General features: G+C 39.3%; 1 protein-coding gene across 4 annotated transcripts; it reads right to left on the bottom strand.

The window, feature by feature from the left end:
• Window positions 1–5,248: 5,248 nt before the first annotated feature.
• OTULIN (OTU deubiquitinase with linear linkage specificity) lies at window positions 5,249–20,242 on the bottom strand. Of its 4 annotated transcripts, XM_075744831.1 has the most exons (9): window positions 20,047–20,201; window positions 19,660–19,881; window positions 18,293–18,628; window positions 14,433–14,506; window positions 13,529–13,623; window positions 12,144–12,287; window positions 9,503–9,628; window positions 8,220–8,489; window positions 5,249–6,931 (listed from the first exon to the last, which is right to left on the bottom strand). In XM_075744831.1, the coding sequence occupies exons 1-9, from the start codon at window positions 20,184–20,186 to the stop codon at window positions 6,737–6,739; spliced, it is 1,602 nt and encodes a 533-aa protein (XP_075600946.1). In that variant the 5' UTR covers window positions 20,187–20,201; the 3' UTR covers window positions 5,249–6,736. The 4 variants fall into 4 exon arrangements, with proteins under 4 accessions (XP_075600946.1, XP_075600947.1, XP_075600949.1 ...); XM_075744832.1 differs by lacking the exon at window positions 19,660–19,881 and having other exon boundaries at window positions 20,047–20,242; XM_075744834.1 differs by lacking the exon at window positions 19,660–19,881 and having other exon boundaries at window positions 18,293–18,624; window positions 20,047–20,154.
• Between the last annotated feature and the right edge of the window lie 214 nt (window positions 20,243–20,456).

The raw sequence follows: 20,456 nt of genomic DNA, 5'->3' as shown, positions 1-20,456 counted from the left end.
ACACGTCGGAATGGAGCATCCATGTGGTGGGGTGATGGGGGGCTGTAGTAACACCCGGACATTTCATCTGGGTGTTTTATAAACCAAGTGATTATGGAAGCCATCAAAGATTTGCTTTAAACAGCCCTGAGCATTGCTCCAGCTTAACTTGTTTTTTAAAATAATGTTTCCAATCACCGACTACCTTTAAAGAGGCCCTCAGTTATTTTAGTTAATTAAAATAGGGTTTTTTTGTTTGTAGCATGGTTTGATGAGAAAAAACCCAGCACATCTGAGCGAGGAGAGCTCTGCAGAGGGCTCATCAGCAAATGAACACCATGAAACCACTTAAGAGTCTAAAAGTAACATTAATATTAGATACTAAAAGCTAGTAGATAAGCATTGTGTGCCAGCTCCCTGTGGTAATTCCTGCAGGAGGCCAGTGATGCTCCAGCTGGGTGTTTTCTGGGGACTTTCTTCAGGGACTTGGATGGAAGATGAGAGTCTGAGACACACAGCAGGAGACAGCATTGCCTGCCACTGCGCAAGTGCTATTTAATGCAAGGGAAATAAACTGTTAACTCCCTGAAGTTTGGGGTTTTTCTTGTTGTTTTAGTTGTAAAAATCCCCTTCCCTCTTTTCAACCCTATTAGCCAAGGAGCTTGATGATGACCCCAGAGAAGAAATTTTAGTATTGTTTTTGTGCCCCCCCTCAACAATATAAAATCAAAAGACAAGCTTAGGTAAGGGAACATAAACTGCAGTTAACCCTGCTTGCCAGATTGCAGAAAGGAACACAGTCCTCCAAAATGTAAGTGCTCTCGATGCAGTTGGTTACGCCCTGGCACAGAAGCCGAGCTTTGGCAGCAGGAGGTGAACCTGCCTAGAAGTGGCAAGAAACAGGCTCTCACCCAAGCGCGCGCTTTCAGCTCTGCAGAACCACTCTTTCAGCAGAACACCCAGGTCTTCTGCAGTAAAACAAAGGCCAAAATGTTACACAATACTTTAAAAAAAAAAAAAAAATCCACCTGAAGATGGGGGCTCTAGAAAGGGTTTGAGTCTCGTGGCCCATAAACCTACCATCTGTACATTTTCCTTGCTCAATATAATTTATTTTATATATATATGTGCTAAAAAAAATTAAATAGATCTTATGATGCAGAAAACATTCAGAAACATGAAGAGAGTAGCAATCCAGCAAGTGCTCACCTCTAAAGATACAACCTCTTACAGTTACTTCCATTAGTCTATGGATGCAGTGGTTCACACTGAACACATTCCTCGCAGCTAGAAATAATTTCTGTCATCTCAGTAGTTCAGGAACAACAGTATAGGCAGTAACAGAGAATTATTATCATGTTTATTCTGTTTTTCTAAGCAGTTCAAATCTTTACAAAACATCTATGGCTAGAACTATTTTTTGGCCCTATATAATAAAGACAGTAAAAATAAAATATGCTCTGCGCACTTGCAAATGTGGTTGGAAACTAACAGATTTATATATTTTGATTTGCTCCTGGACAATTCGAGAAACCAGCCTCACCATCTCTCAACACACATTATTCTTGATGCTTTATAGCCTTGTGTTCGTGTAAAGAGAGTGGGCTATCCTAGAAACACTGCTCAGAATCACACAGCACGTCTCAGCTAAGCTTCTGTTTCTTACAGGATTTATGCTGGCTGTGAAGACTCAAACGTGTCACTACATCAGCTGAAGGTTTGGATGAATGCATCAACAAAACCAGATACTTCAGAAACCAAAAAGAGGGCTTGCTACAAATTTCAACCCCTACTAGCAGATTCTTATTCAAGATATTAAACAGATGAACTACTTGATATTCAAAAAGATTAATAAATTAAATAGAATTTCTCAAGTCTCTTGCCACTTCATTTCACAGCATTCCACACATCTTCAAAATCTCTTTCATCTACCTATGCACTATTAATTTTTAACTAATATATGCCTTCACACGAGTCTATAAAGGTAACTGTTGCTGCTAAACTGTGATCCTTTGAGACCACTAGATCAGAAGGAAAAGAATCTCGGCCAGACTAAATTTACTAAGTACGACTGGTATTTACGTATCGTAAACGCGTGTTGCGTTTGCTGGAGTTCCAAGGTGAAGTGACAAGTCGGCCGATCCCCTCGCTGTGCCTTGGGAAGGAAGGTCTCCAGGTGCCACCAGCTGGGAAGCGGGTGAGCCCGGGTTGTCCCTCCGTGCTCTCCCCTCGCCTGCAGTGGCACCTGCTGGCAAACGCCCGCTCCTGGTCCCTGGGCCGGGGCTCCGCATCGGGCGAGCATCCACTCCCGGACTCCTCTGCAAAGCCACCGAAACACCAGGGGTACGTACTGGGGTCAGCTGTAGACTAGAAGGGAATATTACCAGTAAATGGGCTTTGCGACACAAGATGACTGTTTGAGAAGGGCAATACTAGTTTCATAATTATTATAACAGCTTTTTTTTTTGCTTTTTTTCCTTTTTTTTTTTTTTTAATAAAAGATGGATGGGTGCACCACAGATTTAACAAGGACAGTATCTAAACGCTGTCCCATCCCAGCAAGTCACAAACACTTGCAGAATTTTCTGATTCTAGAAGGGGGGGGGGGAGTAATTGTACTTGCCTACATTATAGCAGTCTTTGTATAAATTTTTTTTTTTTAAATTAAAAAAAAAATTGTTGGGCTGACTGGTCTTGGTTGTCAGACAGAAAGCTTGACACTGAAGAGCATGCGCAGAGGTTACGTGCTGCAGTCCCTGCGGCAGCAGCCTGCTGCTATTTCCTGAAGGAAACCTATCATGTCAAAGACCTGGTGGGCAGGTGTCTGAAAAAACAACCACAAACCCCCTAAAATTCCAAAAAGGGACAAATTGGGGAAACAACCCTCTGGAGGAGACAGCTGGCAATCACATTCGATGTACCACTCCTTCCTCAGCACGCCACAGTATTCATCCGGCAGCCCTGATAAAACAATTTTTAGTCAGTACTGACCAGTTCCTCGATGGCTCAGTACGTTTGGGGTGGTTTTTTTGGCATCCCACTTTCCCTATTTCACTTTTAACTCTTTGGAAGTAATAACATTTCCTTTCCATTTCTCAGAGGTTGAGGTTCTCTTCCTCAACAAACATATAAATGGAAATACTCTTTGAATCTGCCTGGCCTGAAGCACGTTAGTTGATGTCATAGGGCAATTATTCATCTAGCAGCAAGCTTCCAGAACATGCCACTTGTCATCTTCCACCGTTACCAAAAAAGGGAGCATTCATAAAGTATGTTTGGCCATCTTCAAACATTCTCAGAGTCCTATCCTGCCAGCTAGCATATGGGGGGGACAAATGGCAATGACGTCCAGAAGGCAATGAGATGCAGGGGCTGCACAAGCAACACTATTAAATATTATGGACATGAGATCATGAGTTGAGCCCTGCACTTGATACACAATGCAAGAGCTCCCTCTCCCCACTTTCTTTAATGCCTAAAAAAGGGATACATGAACATGTCCACTGTTCTGGTGAGAGACATATTCCCACCTTGCTCTCCGCCCTCCTCCACTAATTTTTCACAACAGGGCTGTCGCTGTCACACAAAAATAAACTTGGCCAAGATTCGGTCAAGCTTTGACTCATCTATCTGAATAAAGTTACAGCCCTGAACCAAGCACACCTGCATCTCCCCAGCCAGCCAGGTTCTGGGGTGAGCTCCCACAGGACACCACCAGGCTGGTTCCAGCACAAGCTTCTGAGCTGCACCCAGCCTAAGCTTTGCTACCTCATGGCCACAGCTTCAGCTCAGCATATCTCTCTCCTCGCAGCCAACTGTTCCTGCATGGAACAATGCAATTTTGCTCCCTTCCTCCCAGCCCAGTGAGATCATCTCAGCCTCTCTTTTCCTTCACACAAAGAACTTCTGCTGTACGCTTCCATCAACAGAAAGCAAGGTGGAGGATAAGTGTCATAGACTGGTTTGGGTTGAAAGGGACCTTAAAGATCATCTAGTTCCACCCCCCCTGCTACAGGCAGGGACACCCTCCACTAGACCAGGTTGCCCAAAGCCCCATCCAACCTGGCCTTGAACACTTCCAGGGTGCATCCCCGGAAGGGGCCTCCACAACTTCTCTGGGCAACCTGTTCCAGTGCCTCACCACCCTCACAGTAAAGAATTTTTTTCTCACATCTAATCTAAATCTACCCTCTTTTAGCTTAAACCCATTACCCCTTGTCCTGTCGCTACACTCCCTGATAAACAGTCCCTCTCCAGCGTTCCTGTAGGCCCCTTCAGGTACCGGTAAGCCACAATTAGATCTCCCCGGAGCCTTCTCTTCTCCAGGTTGAACAACCCTAACACTCTCAGCCTGTCTTCATAGGAGAGATGCTCCATTAATTTTATAACATCTTCCTTACTAGAAGACTTAAGAAAGGCAAAATAAAAGCTTTGTGTAGACTGCAGTTTTTAGTGAAAAATACATACTGAAATACTTTTTAAAAAGCAATCAAATAGTCCAAGTCAAAGCATTATGATAGAAAGCAGGACATTTCTATTTAATACCTGTAAGTATGCTAAAATGGTTCTGAAGAACCTGATGAATATGCTCCTCCATCTCCAAAACGGATACAGAGGGCAGAAGTGGGACCTGACAATGTTAGAGATTAAAAAAAAGATGGGCCTCAAGTGGACACCAGTATCTTTTGACAAAAAGCACACTAACTACAACAGCGTGAACTTTCTTCATCTCTATTAAACTCATAGGATCTCACATATTTCAGTATGAAAAATCTGGACTGTACGTAACAAAGTATGCTGTGTGTTGAGTAAAGCTTCTGCTTTCTTTAGTACGTTGATTTTGGTACAACAGCTATTGTAAATGTATTCCCATGTAAGACGGATGGACAGCGGGGCAGCCCAGAGCAGTGGCTCTCAATGTATGACCAAGATGTCTTTTTCAAAGAGGTGTTAAACTTTAATGTGAAGAATATATCACAAGACAATTTCAGTTGTTTAAATCATAACTACAAGTTTTCTATCAGAGTTCAGTGTGTTGCAAAAGTTAATTTATTTTTCTTTTCCCTTCAGCATTACTTGGAGAACAGTAATACAGGGAATTTTTTTTTTTGCTGTCCATGTGCAAGCAGCAAGCCAATAATTACTATTTTACATATGTTACTATGCTTTGCAGCTTTTAAGAAATAACTAACTTGAACAAGGATTTCAAAATTAAAAACTCAAAAATATAAAGCTAGGGAGAAAACAGGGCATAAAACAAGAAACAAAATACTGTCAGATGAATTGGTTTATTTTTATTCCCTTTCAGCTCTCCGAAATTTTCAGTAACAGATCAAATCAGTTTTAAAAGGCAAAGACAACACAATAAATGTAACACTGAGTACCTGACAGACCTCATTAAGATGTGTCTAAAATACATTTTAGAACATAGTGAATACACATTCTTGATTTGTAATTACCTTTCACAATAAAAGAAAAGCTAACAATTTTAAGTAGAACAAAACACAAGAATGAAGTTTTGCATGCCAGACATTTTGCACGTCATTTCCTCCAGAACGTCTGAATGAAAACCAGTTTTTATAATCTTATCCCTTTTATATAGGGCCACCTTCTAAGAGAAGCCAAGTGATGTGTGTATGACCAGCATTCCATTTAAACCAACTTTCACTCTCTTGTTCCGAGAATCATCCATAGGGCATACTTCCCCCTTTAAGCTAAAGGCAAAGGGTTTGTTATTTAATTATTTTTAAAGGTATGTCAGCACTCCCAACATGAGATATATTCTGTATTCCTTCAATTTAAAGCATAACGAGTAAGTCTAAGCAGAAAGAGAACCTCCCGCATACTCCTCCCAAGAGTGGAAGAGTTGCACCAGAAGTTCACTTCCATCTACTGCACTCCCTGGACAAATCAAAATCCAGATGCCCCCCACAGCAGCTACCAGCGAGGATTAACATTACAGGAACAGTAATATGAACAGACATGGAAGTGAGTGGGGACATGGTTCTCTCATATCAGCTATCTTAACTAAAGAGGGAATTCTGCGTAGGTTTTGAATTTGTGACCTAGTAACAAACAACTTCTATACTCCCTTATTATCATGTCTCTTTGCCAGGATCCTCGCAAGGGGCTGAAGGGGAAGAGCTCTTTGTTTTCACTGTAACAGACAACTGGCTTCTAAATAAAAGATATTCATGTCAGGAAAAAAACAAACATACTGGAAAACTTTAAATGACATCTCTCTTATAGCATAAACCATGGCAAGCATTGAATTCCAACTGCAAGAGAATTATATTCCTTCCTGAGACCCAAGATTTGTACAATTTGCTTCTAATCAGCATTAGAAGTATCAGTCAGGACACTACTAGCTTACTTTTCCAGAAATTTCAATTCATCGTTATCTCGCTATTTTGGGGAGCAGAAGGTCAGCTCATGTCTTACCATAAACCCTCACCTATCTTCTTAAAAGAAGTAAATCTATAGTTTTTGCATTCCTATTGAGAGTAAGCCCTTCAAAAAAAAAGGATTGCAGAAGTTTCCTTTTTTTTTGTTATGGCCAACAAAAGCCATACTTGCAAGATTTTTCCTCTTTAAACTAGTACCTATTTGCTATTTTAGTTCAGATGTAAACTTCTAAAACATGGATTTCAAGTTATTGTAGATTTAATAACACAGATTTCATCACCATCATCCTGTTTCAAAATAGCAGTGGAAACCTCAATAAGCGGCACAGGTTCGTCTGCCAAAAATCACTTGTTTACAGCATAGTCTCTTGGCACATTCTGACTGGAATATTATAATGTCTGTCGTCTTCAGTTATGAGAGTCACCACAGGCCAGTCCTCCTCCGGGTCATTGGGATAAAGCGTGATGAATTCATCAGTACTGTATTTATACAGTCGATACACTTGGATGGTATACTGCAGAGCATAAGCAAGGAGAAACATTTCCACCTACATCGGAAAAAAGCAGAAATATGATGCGTAAAATAAACATACCTTTTACAAGATATTTCTCATAAAAAGTACTAAACTAATACCTATCTGATTTAATTTTTCAAAAAAAATATATGAAGAAAAGTAAATGAGAACGCATATGCATGAGCATCTCAATCACTCAAGCCATTCTTAACTTGCCACACAAATGCCTCTAAGACACCATGCCTTTAGCATGGAAGTCTTCAGACCCAACAATGGCACACTAGGATATTAGTCCTAAAGAAAAGCTACTTTATACAGAGAATCCCACTTCCCTACTGCCACGAACAGGTAGGAAACACACTCTCTCCTATCAGTATTCATCCCATTAAGTCACTAAATGAGACAAGAATGGGTTTCAAGCACTGATCCTTTCTCTTTTAGAGAGTACTCAAACTCAGAACTCTCCATCCAAATAAAAAGCAGATGGAAAACCCTTACAAAGCCTGTTGATATCTGAAGGAATTCAGAGAAAGAAGCTGGAAAGTCTTCTATCTTGTCTACTACAGTGGCAAGCATATCCTGTTCTAAATAACAATTTACAAAAGGATATCACTACAATAAATCTAGTCAGCACAAAAATATGCACCTTACTGGGCAGCAAAAAAAATCACCAAGTAATCAGCTAATTTAACAGTAACAGCAACCTGTCTCATCTATACTAATGAGATTTTTAAGCCAATAATACAAACTAAACATAATACTTTCATGTTTCTAGTGAAAATTCAAGTAGTGAATTTAACTGCTGTACCACACTTCTAATATTCAATGGGATTCTTTTTAAAACGGATGTTCTAAAAATCTTTCAGACTGTTCAAGCTCATTAAACACTACATTTTGTTTGGGGCTTTTTTGCAATATGCTTATAATTTCTGCAACATATAAGGTAGTAACTGTCATTAGTTTATCAGAATTCACTGAGTATATGATCTTCTCATAATTTGAGTATTAGCTTTAATAAAGATTTTTTTTAAAAGCTAGCAATTAACAGACTAATACAAATGTTTCTATTAATAGAATACCATACTTCCAAAGAATGATGCTACCTAAGTGTCAGCTGCCGCACACAAACAAAACAAACAAAAAACTATCAATGTTTAAAAGGAAGGCTTTTACAGACTCTTACTACAAGCAAGCAGTTCTACTACATTTTTCCCAATGAAAGACCAGACAAAAAGCTGGAGGATTTCTTAAACCACTTGAAACAAACAAAAAAAAGTCTCCAAAACAGGAAAATAACACTTTAAGAACTATCTCTCCTTACTTGTTCAAGGCCTCCACTGTGACCAATATGATTCAAGTGATTATGCATTAACTGACAAGGGTTGCTAGACGTATCCCGTGCAAACAGTAACCATGAGAAGACAGGAACTCTCCTTCCATTTTTATCATCATTGTATAATTCTATGGCGGTGTTAAGCATCAAAAATTTCAGTGCTTCATAGAGACAATACTCCTCCTCTTCATTTTTAAACAGTTTATCACAAGCTTCTTGTTTCTCAGTAGGACCCTTGATTTCACTTATACTCTTCCACTATGAGAAAAAAAGTCACACACACAACATGTATCAATAACCATCAAGGTGCAAGACCTGCAAAAAGCCACTTGTGAATTGTCAGATGCACAGCACAGGCACTCAGAATTTAATTTATGAAGGGCTTTGTGCCTTTTTAAAAATATTTCCACAGCTGTAGTCCTATCAAAGTCAAGTTGAGTTAGTCTGGTTTTGCTTAAATTAGCTCTTAAGCAAAGCAAAAGGGACATTGGAAATTGTTGCAAGGTGGCACAACAAATATTGTCATGGGACAACAAGCAACAAGATAACAACCTTTTTGTTTCCTGTATCATAAATCCCACATCCTTCATATTTTTTCCATTTGAGTTACTCAGAATGCATATTTCATTCCCGCCCTCAGAAACTGCAGCCTTTAAAAATACTCTTAAAACCCTTCAAAAAAAGAGAATAGGCATACATAGTAAGACAGGAACAACTGAAGAGTCTGTAAATACGTTCCGGAGTCTCCAGGCAGGGGAAAGACAGGGCGAGGCAACGTACTACAAACACCAAAAGGGCACAACCATTTTCCTGTAACGTTAACCTCAAATAAAAACATATAAAGGTGGAACAAAAACTACTCCTTTGAAATTACTTCAGCACTATTCTGTTTAGTTTGTGGTTTTTTTCCTTTTCTTTCCATGACTCGTTCAAGGTAACAGCAGCATTTATCCATGGTGTACGCAATTCCTTCAAATAAATACAAGAAGTAACAGAGGCAAAATGTTACTGTTACATTAATTTCTTCATTGAAATCTGTGTTCTGCAGAGCTTACAAATTAATTACACATGATGCAAGCAGTGGAAGACCAGAAAACTGGTCAGATCTGAACAGACATTCCTTTTTTTTTTTTTTTTTTGCAGTATACATAGAGAAAAGTGACTTTTTTCAATAGTGAAAACATCCTTATGCTAAATTCACCACATGAAAAAAAATCTTTGGCATCTTCCTTATTTGCAAGTGACCAAGAATAAATAAAAATTTTTCCAACCTTTTTCCTTAGAAGTATTAAATATTCTTTAATTTCATCACTTATTTCTCCCATCCTCCTGCCCAGGTTCTGTTTCAGCTGCCACTGCTTGATCCAGTCATATTTGCTCAGCAAGTTTTCAGGAAGCTAGAAATTGAGAGAAGAGAAGGCAGCTTATCACAATCAAAAAATCTTGAAAGGAAAAGCCACCAACTTGCACATTATTATTTCATTGATTTTTTTTTTAACATTCTGCACCTTAAAACAATCCCTCATATGTTCTTCTGAACAGATGTGGTACTAAGATGACCATAATTGACCACACCTGGCTTTTCACAATACATGCTGGATAACAGTCAGAATACTGGTCTACTGGATTTCCGTACCCAAACAATAAAAAAGTACTTGGAAAATTAATCACGCCAAGGTACTCAAGGCTTTTTTTTTTTTTTTTTTAATTAAAAACCACCTCCCACAGCAGATGGCTGTGACTGTGTTTGAAAGTGCCCCTGAATCAACAGAAGAGAAGGTTAAAGATGTGATCATATCCACCAGATAATCCAGAAGTCTTGCTGGAGTGAAAACTACTTTGTTCAGACCACACAAACTGTGTTTCCCTTTCAGGGAACATAATTAAAATACTATGGGACAGGTTTCCTTATAAAGAAAAAAAAAACCCTGGGGATTAGTCGATACATCAGATCATACTTTAGCCTCAGATCTGCCTCTTATATTACTGAGATGCTACACCTGGTCAGTTGAGAGCTTTTACACTTCTCTTGAAGGACATTCCTGGCAGTTGCATGCCCAGACCTTTTAGCCTCATTTATTAACCCATTTTACCGCTAGAACTGGAAAAGCAAATCGTGTCTCATAATGAATTAAATATTTAGCTAGAGTAGTACATACATCATTATCTATCACCAGCCAGTTTTCATTTTATCAGGACTCCAAGTTAGTAATACTTTAACAGCAACAAAGTACTTGTCAGATATACATAGACATTTCCCCACCCCAGCCTGGCATCCTATGCTAATTGGAAATACAGAATCATAGAATCATTTGGGTTGGAAAAGACCTTTCAGATCATCAAGTCCAACCGTTAACCTAGCATGGCCAAGTCCACCACTAAACCATGTCCCCAAGCACTACATCTACGTGTCTTTTAAACACCCCCAGGGATGGTGACTCAACCTGGGCAGCCTGCTCCAAAGATTGACAACTCTTTTGGTGAAGAAATTTTTCCTAACATCCAACCTAAACCTTCCCCGGCACAGCTTGAGGCCATTTCCTCTTGTCCTATCGCTTGTTACTTGGGAGAAGAGACCAACACCCACCCGGCTACAACCTCCTTTCAGGTAGTTGTAGAGTGCAATAAGGTCTCCCCCTCAACCTGGCATATATTATATTATTTAGTATTATATATAAAATATACTTACATATATATAATATAGAACTAAAAAAAATATAAATATATAATATATAGAACTAAATAATCAAAAATTCTATGCCAGTAACTTCTACAACTAAAATGTTGTTTACATGCACATTTCTAAATTAAAAACCCAAAACAAAACCCAAACAAACAAAAAACCTTTAATAAAGTTGTACTGCTAGCTGTCACCACACACATTTCTCTTAATGCATCAAAGCAGAGGGCATGTAACAGTTTATCATTTCAATCAGTTCGTTTTAGTTTTAAAAAAAAAATATTAATTACCATATGACACATTTTCCTCTATAAATTAGTAGGAAAAAAATAAGTGAACATCCTTAAAAACTGCAAAGTATACCATTTAAAAAATTTGCATGTTCTTTAAAGGAGCACTAGTAAATCAAGAGCAGTACGATTCTACCTGGACTGCTAGCCTACAACACATCAGAAATGTGCCTGCATCAGACATTTATCATTGACATTTCCAGCAGCAGCCAGGACAACTGTAAACTTACTCCTCTGAAGTGTGCCACTTTGGTATAGGCAGCTTCTTACATGTTTCCTCCATGTTCACTGATATCACCAAGTGGACTCTGGTGATGCAAGACAGTTTCTCGAATATTTTTCTTCTACTTTTAGTAAGACACCTTGCTTTGCTTACCCATCAATGCTCCGTAAGAACCGTTCTTCACGTCAGGTTGGAGTTGTTCTTACACTTATTTTAAGTAACATCTAAGACACAGGCAATACACGCATTCTGAAAAGCCTGCACCATTCAATTTGTTAATCCACTTTCTAGAGAAACTATATATGGCACACAAGAATACATACAATTTTGAAAAGCTGGGAGCTTTTTTTTCAAATGTTCTTAGAATAAGTTGTCTATATTTTTTTGTTATTACCAGCTGTCTTGTGGGGAAATCCCTTACTCCTGTTTTACCTGCATTAAGAAGAAACCAAGAGGGCAGGATGAAGATAGACAAATTAAATTACAGTCAGCACTATAATAACATTTATACATTATAAACTGGAAACTAAGGGGACCTGGACTCAATTCCAAGTTGAAAGAATCATTGTAAACCTACAACAAAACACTACCACTTCTCAATTCAAGGGATACTGAGAAGTGAGCATATATAGCATAACAGAGAAATGAAATCACAAAATTATCAAATAGGTTAAAACCAACATTGCTCTACTGTCAAAAGATCACAGTTTGGCACGCACCATAGTAAAATCCTCACTCTGCAGCCAGCTTGGTAACTGGGTAGCTTGGCTTAGCGCCTGGAACAGAGTTGCTCTGAGAGCACAATAGTTATCACCTCGTACTCTCCGTATAGATGCAAACTTCTGAGCAACTGCTTCATATCCCTAGGAAAATACAAAATAACATGAAAGCATTAATAAAACACTTTAAGGTCATGCACTGGTATTATAAAAAATACTGGAATATTAGCACCCAAATACTATTTTAAAAAAACAGTTTGATCCATTACCCATTTTGAAAGTTCAAATGGTTTTATGTCACAAATTATGCTTTGAAAAAAAGCTTCCTCAGTTCTGCTGAGTAACAAACAAGAAACCAAAGAAATCTAAGTAGATAATTGGTTGTGGCATTTATTTGATGAGAGAGCAGAAATATTATGGAAATGTGGGTAGCTAACCCACTTAAGTTTCAAAAAAAAATCCAAACATCCAAACATACACACACAAGACTATAAATCTAAAAATATATCACGCTTACAAGAAGTTTCAGCAATAGTTTATTAATTTACCCAGTAAGTGTCACATGTAGTTCGTTTTTGCCTCAGGGAAAATTAGTGTTTACACTGAAATATCTCGACACATGCCTCAGCACATTTGTCACCTCCCCGCTGTTCCCATATGTACATTTTTAGAAGCAGCAGCAACGTTGAAACGTAACTTCTGAAGCTCAGTATGTCTCTTCAGCTAATCTAGCAAGATCCAATGCCTTGTGCAGCTGTATTTCTCTTACTAATCTGTTGAAGGTGACACATGGATCCTTTGATTTATGGAAAGTATTTTTTAGGTTTACTCGCACATACCATTAAGTTTTCAAATTGTGTTGAAAAAAAACAAAAACACACAACAAACCTTATGCTTTATTTTCTACCATTCTAGCTCAAGATTAATATAAGAAAACTAGTCTAAATCCTACAAAAAATAAGAATTCAGGAAAAATTTAAGAAAACCCAAAGCTACTCACTAAAGCTCCACATCTTAAAAACCATGCAATTCACCAACTCCAGTTATTTGCCTTCTGTCAAAAAGTTTGGTTCATCTGCTCTGCCATTTCAGCTGCCCACAAGATTACCATTTCATGGCAACAAAACCAAATTTAAAACTTTAATTGAAAACAGTAATGAAGAAGAGCATTCATCAAAACCCTACACTATCAACAAGTAGCCTTACCAAAAAACATATTTCGAACAAAACCATCTTCCAGTTGTCAGCCACTTCTAAGACCAGACACTAGAAAACATTGCTATTGTATTTCCTGTTTTAAAGATTGTTCCCATAGGACATCACCTACTAAACATATAAATGAAAACCAAAAGCCCAACAAAATTCAACACAAAGAGATCTGATACCTTTCTCATTGTTTTTGCTACGGGTGTATTTCCTCTCCATTCTTTTCTGCAATACTCCATAATGTCCATTTCAGGTGCAACACTTAATTTACAGTCTGTCAAAATAAGAGTATGTAACATTATACTGAGAGCTGTGAAACAGAACAACATAGAAAAAGCACTGAATTTCTAAATACACCTTATCACTTTAATATTGGTGCCAAAGGAGACTGACAGCACAACCTATAGCTACCACATAATTGTTAGTATTGGAGGGGAAAAAAACCCCAGCTTGCTCTGAAAATGACAACTGAACAAAAATAATGATTTAGTCCAACAAAACAGAGAACACTGCTCCTCTCTTCTGAAAAATACTAATTGGCAAAGAGTAGAAATTAGTACTCTTCATTTTCTTAGCAATCAGAAAAATGTTGGGCAAAAGTTTCTCTTCTCTCGTCAGCCAGACTATAAAGAAGATTGATAATAGATCTGAGTAAGCTAGAAACAATGGTAGAAAGAAGAAATAGTTTTCTCTTGGAATCCCAACAGCCTTCACTCCAAAACAGGTAATAATAAGGTTATCAAGGAATCCCAGCAACAGATGCTGCTACAATGACAACAAATCAGTAATTTTCAAGCACAACACTCCTAACACAGGCCACCTGACTGCCTTCCAAAGGATTGACATTCTCTTGTAAAGTAACTGCAGAAATACAGGAAAAAATACACTAAGAGCAACTAGTTTTACATAAAATTGATCTTTTGTGAATTAAACCGTACAACCTACTCAGTTATTATAAGTAGCCTTCTATTGCACACAGGGACACATGTGCACAAAAAACCTTGGAAAGGAGGGCATCATATCGTAACAAAGTAGTGCTACAAGGAATTGTAATACTGTATTTGAAACAAAGTTCGAACATACCTGAAGAGCCTGTCTCACAAAGCAGTATTTTCTCTCTCTCTATTTCTTCTGCATCACGATACATGTCCTCCTCACTGCAATAAAAACCACAACGCATACTTCATGTAACAGCACAAATCTTATAGTATTATAATATCCCTCTGTTTACAGCTACAGGCAAGTACTTAAGTCTTTCTCCAAGTATTTTTTCAACTTGATTTGCTTTCCATCTTGCACATTTTTATAAAATCAACGTGAGATCTCAAAAAAAGTTTAAAAATACCTCTCAACTGTTCCCCTCTCTTATTTATGACACCTATGCTGGCAATGAATCACTGCCTGAATTTCTGTTCTGCTGACTGTATGGAGACTACAGAGTACTAAGGTCCCTTTGTATTTGTAAATTTTACAGGATAAATTTGCAAAAAATACAAGCCAAAATGCCTTATTTGCCAAGTATATCAATACTGCAACCTAAGCATGCAACGAAGAATGCATTACTAAAAGTTTTGTATCTACACTCCACTGGGGCTGAGCAACCTGCCTAGTAATGAGCAGAATATTTGACAGAATAAATACCATGAGGAGCAGCAGTCAGCTATCTGCAGCTGGTTTGAATGTTACGAACTCAAAAAACCCAAAATTCTAAGCATGGTTCAAACTGCAGATTACAGGCTAACTGAAATCCAGACAAACATTTTTTCCTCAAATAATTTTGGTCAAGGTACACTGTCTTAAGAGTCAAATGTCTCCATCTGAGCCTATATACAGACATTCTGAAGTTATGACTACGAGGAAGGAAATGATGGCCTAAAAGGATATTGTTTCTATGCATAGCCTAGCATTATCAAGAAGAGATCTCAAAACCAGGGTGTGAACATTACAGTTGAGAATGCAGTTCCATACAGTGTTCAAAAAAACCATTCAAACACTGAACTGTAAATTGCACATTCCTTTAAACGTGATTCTGAGTGGCATTTGTCATATAATTACATTTAGCAAATAAACTTTAAAATCACAGTTTCACAGCTAGAATACTTCAAAAACCCCAAAAACACACATCACCAAACATATTAGTAAATCATTTAGGCTTACCACTAAAAGGAGGTTACATTGAAAGTTTGTATTTTGAAGAAAGTGTATGTGCAGGGGAAAAAAAAAAGTGTAAGACTATTATTCATTGCCTACTACTATTAGTAGCTTCTAAATTACTACACCAACACCCCCCCAAAAAAAAAAAACCCAACCAAACCACAGTATGATTGCAAATGACCAGGAAGAAATTAAGGCAGTGACCTTGCCCCATCTTACACTACTAAGAGAGGACAAGCAGTTAGGAAGACTACAAGGAAGGGTTTAATGTAGCCAGCTGGTAATTAGATTACTCTCATTAAACTTGAAAGAATATACTGGTAAGTTACAGCTCTGTATTTTTATTTTTTTTTAATATCTAAACCAACTTAAAGGTAACATTTATAACCCATTTGCATATATTTCCCTTGAGAACAAAAGAAAATGTTTAGTATAAAGACAAATATAGGTTAACATCAGAAACTCATCTACTGTGCAGTCATACGGAACTACGGTTTAGTTTTCACTCAGGTTTCAAACTTTTAACTTTCAAACTGGGTTTCCTGGGTGCTAAAGTATCTACTTGAAATCTGATTTGCAACAATATGCAATAATTAATAATTAAAAGAGAAACAATAGGTGCAGTAGATATTAAACTCAGTACTCCATAAAAATTAGTACCTGCTGAGAAGAAAATATCACAGAAATACTTATGCCAAGTTCTTATCCTTGTTAGCGTGGCACTGGACAAACCCTAATTTCCATGCATAATCTTATTTCTCAGCAGAGATTAAAGAGTCCATTAAGATTTGTGAAGAATTTCAAGAATACTTAATAGCCTTGAAAATACTATGAAAAAACCCCAAACAACTCAGTACCTGAGAGAAGCGATCTCTAGCCTAGCTTATCTATAAGCTAAGTATCTAAAATATAAAGCCACAACCTCCCCCTCTGAGCATCAAACAACCCGCTTCTACAAGGTATCTCTTGGGAGGTGGCGGGGGGGGGGGGTGGGGAAGCACTACTTTGGGATACATCCTTGAGTATTTTAAGTTATAATGCACAAAGAGAAAAAGCGCTCAACTTAGTAAACTAGTGAGGTCACTCAAAAGAAGAAGTTTGGTGTGGAGTAAGCAGCATCATGTTCCTTCTGCAGATATTACCCCATCTTCTTTCTGGGAATTGACAAAGTAGAATCCACAGATTCACAGCCATCGTAAACAAAGCACTGCAATTTAACCAAGTTGTTTTGAAATCAAGGTAGCCAAGAGGTGCAATCCAGCTGCACAGGCACTCTCATTTCAGAGTTGAAAGTGCATCTTAACATTGTTGTAGCATAGCAACTGTTAAGTAAATCTGTGGAGACAAGAATGTGGAAACTAAAACTTTCCCCATTAATCTTCACAGTAATATTTGACAATAGAGTGAATATAAAATAACAGATGGAAAAGAGTAGTTAAGTGAAAACATGCATGCACAAAAGAAAATCAATAGTGCATAGTGGTGTGTGTAAATTGTTGAACTAGTAAATCAGATTCTGCTGAACTAAAGATACTAAGGTAAAAATCTCAGGATGTCAGATTTTACTTAGAGTATCCTGGGCTTGGCATTTTAAACAGCAAACACCACCACAAAAAACTAAACCCCAACAAGTGAAGATGACAGCAAGCAAAACTGAGCTGGAGAAAAGGGAAATGACTACTGGCAAAAATAAAAATAGTTTTATACTAATAGATTTGGAGGACTAGAACTCCCAGTACTGAAGATACCATGCAAAAGCAAAAGCAATGCTTAAAGCATTTATTACCATGAAGGGATGAATTTTTTTTTATGCCAGATTAAATTCATTGTTATTAATGGTTCATGTGAAGGCATATTAGATCAAATAGAATTGGTATGCCAAGTAGCAACTAATTTAAAAATTCAGGAGAAAGATCTTTATGTACCACATTTTTGCCAACATATGAAATGCACTTAATATATATTTATAGGAATCTGTGTATTAATGTAAAATGTGCATTAGCATTAAAAAAAAATCACACTAACATAATAGATCGTGCTTAAATTACAGAGTAAATTAAGCATAAAATAACTCTTGAAAACGTGTACTTATTTTTAGTGACTTTTTCACTAAGTCAGCGCTTATTGTAGATTTTGGATGTTGTAAAATAGTTCACAGGCTACCTATAGAAAAAGGATTAATTAGAAATCACTTCTCTTACTTTTTTAATGTATTCTTCAACAACATAAAGCTACTGTTAATGTGCCTTAATTTTGTTTTCAGAAATTTGGAATATCTTTTTTCAAAACCTTCATATATATTTCTTCCTCGAGATACCAAATATTCTTGTAAAGACTTCTACGGTCAAATCTGAATCACACAACTAAATTTTTACTTCAGCCTACAGCAGGAGGTTTACAAAAACCAACCAAACAAAAAGCTTAAGTGCTAGGATTAAAAAAACCCTTCTATGTTTGTCAGCACTGCACCTAACAAAGTGTTCACAAGGTTAAAACCAAACTACCAGAGTATCTGCCTTCAATTCTTAGTTTCCCATGCTTTTCATCCTACCATTAAGAGCTTAATATTGCATCAGTTACTTCCTTTAGATGGGGAAAGAACACCACTAATAAACTATGAAAATAAGCAATTTATCTAAAGGGTGAAGGTGGCCAACAAAGTTTAAGATTCGACATTTAGACCTATTTCACTAAGACGCTAACAGGAAATTCTGCCAAGAAACTCACACACTGAAAGTACCCCGCCCTTTCTATAGAAAAGCTGTTAATATATTAAAAAAAATCCTCACCTGTCCTCAGATGACTCCATTGCTGAACAATTATTAGACACAGGTAGATATAATTCACAGTTTCCAGGTGCATCCTGATCTGTCACAAGTGATTTAATCATATCTGTCCCCTCAGGTCTGCCAGTACTTCTGTATACATAGTCTTTTCTTATTTCCGATGTAGACTGCTCTTTCTGGTCAGCAGCTGTGTTTGCTGAAACAAGTTCATTAGACAGAACACCAACTTCCTTTTCATGCTTCATCAACTGTATGGCAACACTCTCTTGTTTCTGTGTCTGTTGTGCACCCACAGAAAGGCTGGTTGGTTCAGTCATCCACCCTTGAAAATTATCCTGGCTTTGAAGAACGGAGAAATATATGAATAGTATCTCTCACGGAAGAACAAAAGCACATGTTTTAAGAAAACTACAATATTTCAATAGTTATATTACATTCTGAAGATTCAGAGGGTACTTAAATTATTGAAAAGCAGGAATAAAATCCAGAACAGAATCATAGAATCGTTTTGGTTGGAAAAGACCTTGAAGATCATCAAGTCCAACTGTTAACCTAGCACTGCCAAGTCCAGTAGTTTGGTAAGATGACACCCCACCCAAGCTATTTTCAAACTCATCTCCTTGGCAAGCCAATTTCGTTTCTTACTGAGGCTAATCTGTGCTAGTTCCTCAAACACAACCTGCACCAGAGTTAGTGCCCTGACTGAACACTTTGTCTTCTCAAGGGGCATTATCACCTAAAAACCTCAAGATTAACAGAAATCCCAAGGAAATAAGTTTCAGTCCTGCAAAAGCAGGATTTTTACAAACTCCGTGAAACTTCCCATTGCACCGGGATTATTGCTTAATGCAAAAATGTCTGATCTTTGTTTTTTCTAATATGATTTCCAAGTTTTAAAGTTAAGACAGGACTTTCTACAATCCACTCTACCAAGTTCTCCCAAGGCTTAGGATGTGCCCGTATGGAAAATTTCCAGTGATATTTTGTGATACATGACCCTCCCATAAAATTATGGGTTGCTTTGCAATTGCCACATTCATGTTCCAGACAATTCTTACCAATGCTACCTGGGCTGGTCACCTCAGAACTGACAGTCTTAATACGCACTATATACACCTTAAAACTGTACAACACGTTTCTACCTTCCGGTTAAAGCCTCCCACCTGCCACAAAGCTTTCATTCCCAGATGTCACTGTCCTGTCGCACTCGAGCCCTGCCACGTACCAAGCTGTCCCACAGAAGGGAGCTCAGGACGAGAGCGGCACACCTTGTCCCGAGCACTCCCAGCCCCGCTCCCCAAGGAAGGACGACCCAGGCTCTGCGCAGCAGTCAACCGTACCCACATGGCGCGGGGCAGCCGAGGCCTCACCTTTCCGTCATCCTCTGTCCTGCGGCACCACGGGCCCGACACCGATGGGCGTCGCCTACCGCAGCAGCCGCGTCCCTCCGAGTGCAGGGCACCGCCCCCGCTCCGGTAGTCCGCTCGCCGGGGCCGTAGCGGGGACGCAGCGCGCCGCCTCCCGCCGCGCCGCTGCCCGCCCGCCGCTGGCCGCTCATGCCGGCGGGGCCGGCCCCGCTGCCGGGAGACTCCCTGCGGAAGAGGCCGCCGTTCACCGCGCGGAACCCGCGCAGCCCCCGCCCACAGGCTACAACGGCTGCCGGCACGCGCCCAGCGCTCCCAGCGCTCCCATCCCAACGGCCACGGGAACGGGAACGGGAACGGCCTCGCGCGAGCGAGCGGCCGCCCGGCTCTTACGCGGCTCCGGAGGCGCTTCCGCGTCCCCGGCCGCCAGCATATCCCGCCCACGCGTCATCACGCCGGAAAGAGCGTTTGTACGTGCCCGCGCTTCCTTCCTTCTTTCTTTCTTTCCTTCCTTCCGGCCCGGAGATCGTCATGCAAAAAGCGCCCAGACGCAGCGGCGGAGTACGACGGGGGCTGGCCTTTAGCGCACGCGCGTCGGAGGCGGAGAGGGGAAAAAAAAAAAATCGCTCCCGTCGGCGGGGCTGTGGGGGCGATACCAATGCCGAGCAAGCTGGGGGGAGAGGCACGTGACCTTCCCCCTGAACCCAGAGCGGGTTCCCCCCGCGCCTGGTCGCGGCCACCCTCTCATTAGCGGCAACGGGCGCCCGCGAGCGGTGGCGGTTGGTTGTTGCTGAGGGTCTGGG

The sequence above is a fragment of the Balearica regulorum genome, chromosome 2 (genome assembly GCF_011004875.1).
Source record: "Balearica regulorum gibbericeps isolate bBalReg1 chromosome 2, bBalReg1.pri, whole genome shotgun sequence".
NCBI lineage: Eukaryota > Metazoa > Chordata > Aves > Gruiformes > Gruidae > Balearica > Balearica regulorum.
Note: the sequence above shows the minus strand (reverse complement) of the source record. Positions and strands in the feature narration are given on the sequence as shown.

Excerpts from the sequence above, each read along its gene's own strand:
- OTULIN (XM_075744831.1), bottom strand. The coding sequence starts at position 20,186 with ATGACGATCTCCGGGCCGGAAGGAAGGAAAGAAAGAAAGAAGGAAGGA. Across the intron at positions 14,507-18,292 it reads ATGGAGTCATCTGAGGACAG|TGAGGAGGACATGTATCGTG; the intron begins GTGAGGATTTTT and ends TTTTTATTGCAG. Across the intron at positions 13,624-14,432 it reads TTGTGAGACAGGCTCTTCAG|ACTGTAAATTAAGTGTTGCA; the intron begins GTATGTTCGAAC and ends TTATTTTGACAG.